This window comes from Pantherophis guttatus, chromosome 1 (assembly GCF_059756535.1).
Source record: "Pantherophis guttatus breed Tessera chromosome 1, ASM5975653v1, whole genome shotgun sequence".
NCBI classification, from domain to species: domain Eukaryota; kingdom Metazoa; phylum Chordata; class Lepidosauria; order Squamata; family Colubridae; genus Pantherophis; species Pantherophis guttatus.
This window is the reverse complement of record NC_142063.1, coordinates 284,255,956-284,265,765: the sequence shown is the minus strand read 5'-3', so window position 1 is coordinate 284,265,765 and position 9,810 is coordinate 284,255,956. Positions and strand designations below refer to the sequence as shown.

General features: G+C 36.1%; 1 protein-coding gene across 1 annotated transcript; it reads right to left on the bottom strand.

Annotated features, from left to right (window-relative positions):
• Positions 1 to 250: 250 nt before the first annotated feature.
• Positions 251 to 9,396, bottom strand: YIPF4 (Yip1 domain family member 4). Its single transcript, XM_034428139.3, has 6 exons — positions 9,094 to 9,396; positions 5,445 to 5,607; positions 4,550 to 4,721; positions 3,353 to 3,430; positions 2,263 to 2,376; positions 251 to 1,460 (listed from the first exon to the last, which is right to left on the bottom strand). The coding sequence occupies exons 1-6, from the start codon at positions 9,191 to 9,193 to the stop codon at positions 1,323 to 1,325; spliced, it is 765 nt and encodes a 254-aa protein (XP_034284030.3). The 5' UTR covers positions 9,194 to 9,396; the 3' UTR covers positions 251 to 1,322.
• Positions 9,397 to 9,810: the final 414 nt, after the last annotated feature.

The window sequence follows — 9,810 nt, the reverse complement described above, 5'->3', positions numbered from 1 at the left end:
CTTATCTGAATAAGCAGACTAGATTAAATATGTGCCTTGCAAACAGGGTGAATTTGATTTAAATCAACTTGATTTAAATCGTAATTTTTAAAGAGCAACTGTCATCTCTATCCCACAGCGGCTCCTCCTCTGATCTGTTGTTGACTCATCAACAGTCCCAATATTGCAGAATATGCTACATAACTAAGCTCCATTTCATGCTGAATAAACTAAATTATTAATGTATCTTAAATAGAAAACTATCTTTAGATAGATTTTTATTCCAAAAGCATTTTATTAGAATAAATTTGATAAAAATAAAAAAATCCGATTTAAATAAAAAAATGATTTTAATTTTTTTAAATCGATTTTTATCCACCCTGCTTGCAAACGATAAATGTTGCTATGAAAATCCTTATAATGCAGAATGTCTTTTTCATCTCTAATATACAATTATATTAAAGAGCCATTTCAATAATATCAATTCATATTAAACTTGAATAATCAAATTGCAAACGCAACTTTGTGGCTAACAATTTTACCAACCCCAAAACCAGTTTACATAAACAGCAAAACAAGGTATTATAAAACAAGTTCAATTTTGAAGAAAGCAATGTTTATTCTATTGAAGAATTTTTTCAGAATCATACTATTTATTTAAACTTTTTTCACTTACCACTTTCATAAAGCTGCAGATAAAAACTTTTTTCTGAAAGATTTCAAAATCAACTTTGTAAAGCAATATTTTGCTATGACATATTTACAGTTCAACTTTTTTTCAAAAAAAAAAAAGAATTACTTCAAATACTACTAAATATTACTTCAAATATTTCATGTGATGGTAATAATAATCATAAATCCCCTTTACGATGAAATTTCCTAAACCAATCTTTGATCAATATAAAACTTTAAATCAGAACTAATAACTCAATAGCCAAGTCAAGATTGGACAAGATTACACATTAAAATATAGGAACGATGAGGATTGGCTGATGAATACATTTATGGGAACTATGGTTTCAAATGATCACTCATTTTTTTCAAGTTTCATGACAGTTGACCTATCATATGGACCTCGTGCTTTTGGCATAAGTAATAAGTTTCTTCAAATAACATATTTATAAATGTTACCATCCGTATTATTAAAAATCTAACAAACCTAAAACTCTGGTATAAATCTGCATTATAATTAAAAATGCTTAAATAATAATACATAGATGTACTTAAGGATACTACTGAAACTTTGTCCGCCTGATAGGATACAGTCACTTGCCTTTTCTATCCACCAACAGTTCAGTCTTCATGGTGATCAAAATGTCCTTGTTCGAATCTAGCAATTTTGGTCACGCCCCAGTATATAAAGACAGAAAATAAATGTACAATAAAAAGATGGGATAAATCAGAAGAGGCTTCTTGGTTTTAAATTCTTCACCAACTAATAAGGAAGCAGCACTGTATGCAGCCCAAAACACTCCAAAAAGCTGGCAGAAATAAAAAAAGAAAGAAAGAAATATTATCAAGGCAAGGAAAGTCCCAAACTGCACAGTAGAACTTTTTTTTTATCAAGAAACAACAGAATAAACTGGTTATGCACAGTAATCTGAAACTAAATTCCTACTGCTGTGTGGACAATCTGGTGCTGCAGTTCAACATATCTGGAAGGCACTACATAGCAGGAAGCTGATCTCCAGTTAATACAAAATCAGTACTGTAATACCAAATGAGTGTATTTACAAAATGAGAAAATTCTAACAAGATGTTTTTGTTTTGTTTTCCTCCCCTTACTTTTTAAAGTAGTCAATTTATTATTTGGAGAAAATAGTAATTTCATCCAACTGTTTTTGAAAGTTTCCTTTAACAAGCTGTTTTCCTTTTCTTTTTATATCATTTTTAATGTGAAAAATGTACAGCATGTTGATGTTTTTCTACATCAGTCAAAATATTTATTTATAGGAATATAGCCATTAAAAGATGGAGTACTGTAAGTCAAGCTTTATTATAAATCTCATACTGTATGTATCATATATTTTATATCCCTGCCTGAGTTGGGCTGTGAGAGACTGGCCCAAGGTCATCCAACTGATTTTCATCGCTAAGGCAGGACTTGAATTCATGGTTCCTTGCTTTCTAGCCATAATCACAAGTGAATTCAATTTACAGGCATAAATTAGCTCAAAAGCAAAGTAGAACATGAATACTAGCTGCATTTTATACTATTGTATAAAATTAATTGATACATTGTTGAGGTTTTGGTCTTCTGGTCATGAATGATATTGAACTTACTTTTATTAGAGTGGAAACAATTTCAAATGATCCAACAACCAGGAGTACAGGTGCTATTACAATAAGAGGAAGTAAAGAATATCCAATCACTCCAAGAACTTGACCATATGCAACCTGTAAATTTAAAATACTTCAGTCATTGTTTCCAGTAACTCAGTCTCCTAACAAAGATAATTGTTCAAACTTGAGTACGTAAGACATATATGTTCTTACAAGCCTAATTCCCAAATCCTCTTGTTCATGTAATCATTTTCTAAACAATCAAAATTTTGTAGAATTGTGGACACTCTGGTTTCATGTTAGAAATATTCCTAATAAGATCAGTTCAACAAGGGATATTGAAAAGGATATGCTAAAAGACAAGAGTTGATTTGAAAAAGGTGTTGAAAACAAAAACTATATTGAAAAGGATGTATTTGAATAGAGGTTGGATACCCATTTGTTTTGAATACTTTAATTTGCATTTTAGTGTTTAACAGCAGAATTGTCTCAGTGTTATAAACTGACTTTTCCAATGTTACCCTGTATCCTCTAAAATAAGACCCCCTGATAATAAACCCAATCGGGCTTTTGAGCGCATGCGCTAAAATAAGCCCCTTCCCCGAAAATAAGACCTCCCTGAAAATATTTAACTGCATGTGCAGCCAGTCTCCGCCATTTCCTCTGGGTAGGGTTAGAGAGACAGAGCTGGAAATCAGGTAAGACAGCAAGAGGAGCTCCATCTTGCTCCACGCACCCCAAAATAATAAGACATCCCCGAAAATAAGGCCAAGCACTTATTTTGGGGTTCAAAAAAATATAAGACAGGGTCTTTTTTTCAGGGAAACACGGTATCAGCTTTCTTTTTCTATACTTCCCAGCTTACTGTTGATACCTTCTGATAAACCAATAATAATGAGCAACTAGTATTCATCCAAGTTGTTCATAGATAGGACCATAAAATGAGCAATTAAGGAATGAAAATTCTTATAACCAATTTCGTTATACAATGTACAATGACAATAAAGGCTATACTATATAACTAGTCCCAATTTAAAAATAATTTAAGTTGAACTTTCAAATACCAAGTCAACTTTCACAAAATTCTTACCTCTCCTCCAAGAACCCTGGCCAACAGGAAGATTGTTAAGGATCCAAATATCCAAATAGTTATAATCCAGGATACCACCTTAAGAAATTGTTAAAAGATTCTAATCAACACGGTTATTTATGAACTGAAAAATTAATTAATTTCAACAAACAAAAACTTTTCCTTAAATTGGAAAAATAATGCCTTCAATCAGCCCATTCACTCTTGCTCATGCAATTGTGCAAGCCTTATTCTAGACAAAATCATCCCAAGTTTTCATAACATGGTTGCTTCATAATATGAAAATTTGTGATTATCCTAATTAAACTGAAGGACAGTAAATCCCAGAAAAGTGCTAGGCTTCGGGGTGGGTTTGAATATGTACATTACATTTATCAACACATCCTTAATTCAAATATGTACAGTATTTTCTTAAGATAATACAGCCACTCTGCAAACTCATGTTGATTTTTAAAGGAGATGCTGATAGAAGCAACATGTGCTCCTAGACTTGCTCCAAAATATCTTTTCAACTTCAGATCCAAAGTACAACCCTAGTAAATCCTGAGTACGTAACAGATGAACAAATGCAGTATTCTGTTCATTAACACACTACTGAATCCCATACTTCAATTAACATAATGATAAATTTTAAAAGTGACTAATTATGGATCAAATTATCTAGTGGTTCCTGGCTATGACAATCTATAACAGTAACAGGAATAGCAGTAATAGTTTTAGTTATTTTGCATAAATAAAATTTTCAGATTCAAAACAGTTGTTCCTATGAGCTGCTATTATCTGCCTATTAAATTCTTGTTGGCCACTATAAAAAACAGAATAGATTCAGCTTGATCCAGAAGGCCTCTGCAAAATTATAGTTCAAAAAGAAGCCAATCACTACAATGTATTATCAATGGATTAGGGCCAAAAAGTTCAGTCTGCAGAACACATTCCACTTTCACTTGGAAATAGTAAATTAAAAATAAACATAAAGCAGGATAACATAAGCACAGGCAATCTATTAAAGGAGAAATAAAATTTAAGAAAAAACATAACTAGATAAAAGAACCATATTCCAGTTATTTCTAAGAGTATATTCAGGTTTCTATATGAAGATGCAGGCAAGTTTAATATTTGACTGATAACAGTTTAACTGTATTAACAGTTGATGACAGCTTAAAATAATGAAGATGGTTTAAAACATTTTTCACCCACCTTGAATTGTCCATATAATGAGATCATTGAGAAGAATAAGACAACAGCCAAAGGGCCCCAGAAGTCAGGATTATCTCTTACTACTTGTCTGTTGAATCCAAGAGAAGGCATTGGCATCAAGACGCACCGAATTTTGTAGTATATATCCTTCAGATCAATGTCTAATTCTTCTCTGTTACAAAAAAGTAGAACTTCCATAATATGTCCTGAAATTATGGCTTCGCATTATTTAAGAATACAGACTTTATAAATTGTATATGAAACGTAGCAACTGAAAGATTTCCCCCCAAATATATTTAGCTATTCTTGAACTAGTGGAAGTTTTTTAATGCTAGGAAACAATAAGCTAAGCTACTCCTTGTCTGACAGCTATATTATTCCATGTTAAATATTGCAAGAGAATAATGATTATATTCTTACTCCCCAGGAAAGAAAATTATAGTAGGAAACCTAGAAAGAAGGTGCAACTCAAAAATAATCCATAATCATACTATTATCAGAAATTGATATCCTTTTATTCATGGAATACAGATGCAAATATACACACCTTAAGCATTTTTAAACAATTGTCTCTCATAGCTTTGAGCTTCTCCTGATTAAAGTTTTAAAGAATTTTACACTGATTCTACTGAAAAAATATTTTAATCTATGATGTTTTCTAAACAGTACAGTATGACATGTTGCCAAAATGGAATCTTCTATCTATAGTGTACAAAAAGTATTGAAATGATAGATGTATTTAAATGTCAATAAATACAGAATTATTCAATTGTCAACTTTGTTTTTTCATTTAATTCCTTGTTCACTATTACTACAAATCACTGCCCTTGGTCTAAACAAGAAATTAGTTTCAAAGGCAGAGCTAAGCTAAGAATCTCAAAGCAATGTTACTTACAAGAGTGGTTTGTTATCTTCAGGATCATCATCTTCCACCTCTAAAAGCCAGCCATAACCTCTTTGCCTCAGGAAGGTAGTTGCTGTGGATTCTTTCATAAATTCCACATTTCCTCCTCCAAGGTTGAGTTTCACATCCGTAGATGCTATTGAGCCACTTAAATCTTAAATAAAAAAAAAATGTAAGAGAATGTAGTCAAGAATATATACTGCTCAAAAAAATAAAGGGAACACAAGCAGAAGACATCCGAGATCTGAATGAATGAAATCGCCTTATTAAATACTTTGTTCTTTACATACAGTAGTTTATACACTGCTCAAACAACTAAAGGGAATACAAAACTACTGTATGTAACGAACAAAGTATTTAATAAGGCTATTTCATTCATTCAGATGTTGGATGTCTTCTGCCTGTGTTCCCTTTATTTTTTTGAGCGTATATTTTTGCTATACTGGAATATATATTGATATATGAGAAAAAGGGAAGGTTTCTAGGCCTAATTCTCATATCACGCTACATTGTTGCATTGTTGGTTTGTTTTTGGCTTGACCTGATATGCAACATTTTACAAAAGAAAATGTGGTTTATAAATTAAAAGTGGCTGAGTTTGCATATTATCCTAAGCTAAAAGAAGTGTAACATAATGAAAGAAGCTAAATTATCTATAAACACATATAAGAAAATAGCTTAAAGAATTCAAAAGAAATGCACTGCAAAAATGTGTTAACATAAACTTTCAATTTTTAAAGCAGTGATATCCTTTGGAAGGCTTGTGACTGCTTCAGAGGTTATTGGATGCATGCATAGATGACACTAGATTTGTGCATACATGGGCAGATACCTGGAAACAGTTTTTACAGCAATAATGCCAGCTTTCCAAAGGACCTGGCTGTTTTAAAACTTCAGGAAGGGGTGCCATGCTCATGTGATACATTTCGCAAAGCACTAACAAATACCAGCATATTATCCATTGTGGAGAACTGAAATATTCACTTTAGCATGAAGTTTCATAGGGTTCTTCCCTATAGTTCAGTTGAAATGCTCTCCTCCCCGATTAGCCAACAGGAAACTAAAGCAATATAGGATTTGCTGTCCATATATGCTTTTGCTTGCTGCTAAAGGATGATGTTGTTATTTCCTGTGTAGGAAAGACAATACTTTCCCATCTTCTCATCATCAACTGACAGGAAAACCATTCCCCAATCACAGAGAGAAGGCTTGAGCTGTAGATTTAGATCTTGACACCCTTCACTTGCCACTCAGCCTGGGGATCAGCTACCCAGGCTAGGAGAAAGAGTAGGCAGAGAAGATCTCTTTATTCCCAGGTATTTAAACTAATGACTCAAAGATTTGGACCAGATAATTCAAACAGCAGACTGGCACAGGAGTATCTGCTTTTTTAGAATTGCCTGCCCACCTCCCAGCTGTTATTCAGGCTTAGTATTATTTCAAAAGAACATTACATGAAGAAAAAGCCAAACAACAAGTGACAGATGAAATGTTAGGGTGGGGACAGGATATGTTATAAAATGCATTCTTTCTCCTGTATCATCGCATAATCCACTTTCATGTAGGTGGCATGGCAGGAAAAAAAAAATTTTTGGATTTGTCTGTAATATGGTTAGGCAGAAGAAGGGAAAAACTGCAGAAGACTTATGCATTGACAACAAATACTCTTAAAATCTTCTAAGTTAAAAGACTATGGGCAAAGCAATTTTATATGACAAATCTAAAAACAATAAAGAATTCCAGAAAATATCTGTGACTTAATCTATTATATATCACTCTAAGAATAAGACACTTTTTCACAATCCAGAGTAAGATGCAGCCAAACTCTGTCCCAATTATACAAAATAGATGACTGTTTGATCAGTGAGCAGGGTAGATTAAAAACATGGCCTGTTATTTCTGTAACAATAATGCTCAGATACTGCTGAAACATTGCATCTATTCTTTCTAAAATCCATAGAGCTGCTGTTATGCTTTTCTGTTCACTGCACAAAAGTGACATTTTGATTGAAGAGCATGAAGGAGGTTTAACTTAAAAAAAGAACAGTTTAACCATCAGTAGAAGTCATAGGACATTCAGTTTTGACGTGCAGAGCTATATACAGTGTAGAGAACTAGTTGAGTTTTGGAGTTTTCCATTAAAAATCTGGGAAATATCAATACATTTAAATACAGTAGTCCTCTACTTATGACGATTGGCACCAGAACGTCTGTCCTTAAGCGATGTGAGTGTTACATAAGTCACATCCAATTTTATCCTATTTAACAGAATAACAGAGTTGGAAGGGACTTTGGAGGTCTTCTAATCCAACCTGCTGCTTAAGGAGACCCTATACCATTCCAGACAAGCACCCACAACCTCTGAAGATAATCTGTTCCACTGGTTAATTGTTCTCACTGTTAGGAAATTTGTCCTTTGTTCTACCGTAGATTGCTTCTCTCGATTTATTTATTAAATTTATATGCCACCTGTAACACTATCCAGAGTGACTGTATATGCCATGGTCATTAAGCAAATCACCAAGATAATTAAGGAAATATTACAGTGATTAAGCAAATCCAGCTTCCTCTTTTGATTGTTGAAGTCCCCCAGGAAGGTTGTAAATGGAGATCACATGATCCCAGGATTCTGCAACCATCTTAAATACATGCTGGTTGCCAAACACTTGAATACTGATCAAGTGACCATGGAGATGCTGTGGTGGTCTTAAGTAAGAAGACCAGTTGTAAGTCACTTTTTTTCAATGTTGTCATAACTCTGAATGGTTGTTAAATGAATCATCATAAGTTGAGGACTACCAGCATTAAGGCCATAATGGCATCCATACTTAACTCAGCTCAAAGGCCAGTCTAGTTCAGCATTTTGTCTTCATGGCAGCTAATCACATGGTTATGTTCGTTGCTATATCCTTCAGCAACTGGTTATCAAAAGTTTTACTCTTTCTAGTTGCCATGATCAATAGGGATTGTAAATCTTATCCTTCAAACACTATACTCTCACTTTTTCCATCTTTCTCCCAAAATACGGCCAAGCACCATGAATCATACCCATCGGATGTGATCAGTCTAAAGTTTTCAACTTCAATTATTATCAATAATTTTGATCAGCAACTAATTCGCCCCCAAGTGTTGCTCTCCAGCGGTAACTTGACTACAACTCCCAGAAAGCTGCTCTAAAGTGCTTGTACACCTACAGAGATCTAGACACAACAGCAATCTGTGCTGATGCCCTATCAGAGTGAGTAACCAAGGTGCCACATCCACAGCCTTATGCGCTGGTGTGCGTGTGTGTGTGTGTGTAAAATATGGAAGAGAGCCCGCAAACAATGGAAGGAAACCACCAGAACTCAGTTTTAGTCTGTATTCCCTTCTTTAGCGGATCTGCGTAACTCAGTAAAGCTCCACATTCTCCTCCTTCTCCTCCCCCCACCTCCATTCCCATTACTCGATCCCTCCTTATTTACCGGACCTGTTAGTCCAGCCCTCCTTCTCTTCCCCGCAGGTGCCTCTGCCACGCAGACCAGGCTGCGCCACAGGGCTCCGGATTTCTTGGCATCTGCTCGGTTCCCTCCTCCAGGCAGCTCCCGGGGGTGCCCTCTCCGCGGAAGGCGCTACCCCTGCGTCCCACTCCCGTTCTTACCTTCGGCATCGGCCGAGGAGACGAAGGTGAAATCGCCGTTATTGGGAGCGTAGAGCGGCTGCAGCGGAGGCGAAGCTTTGGGGGGACCCGGGTGCTGCATGGCTCCGCCCGCCGCGACAGCTCGGTCGGAGAGCCGAGAGAGGGCCGAACGGAACCGCCGGGCAAGCCCGGTCAACAGCAACCCGCGGAGGCGGAGATCACCCCCTCCTGCCTCCTCCCTCCTCCCTCCTCCTGCTGACTGAGCATCAAGCAGCAAACCTGAGATCGACTTTCCGATTGGGCTCCCGTAAAGCCCTCTTTGATTGGCTGCTAAGATCTTCTTCCCGATTGCCTCGGAACTGGATTTCATTGGTCCGGAGAGCCCTGGTGCTAGGTAATTGGTTGGATCTGGACCAGACGGGAGGCGGAAGAAAGAAAAAGATGGGGGCGGAGTGGTGGTGGGGGGGGTAGGGGGAAGGACAGTTCTTCTGGTAAGGAAAGGGGGGTGGGGTAAATCTTGTACCGTCTTCCTTGAAACTTCCACGCCTATGATGATGATGTGACGATGATGCCACGAAAGAACTCTTCGGTTATAACGCTCTGATTGGCTGCTTCCTTGCATTGTGCATGCATTTTGTTGCGTAGAAAACAGGGGTTTCTCTGCTTACTTTTTGCTTAGCAAGCGCCTGTTCTGCTGATCTATTAATGCTCAGTCAGTATTGTAATGCTGAGGAGGCA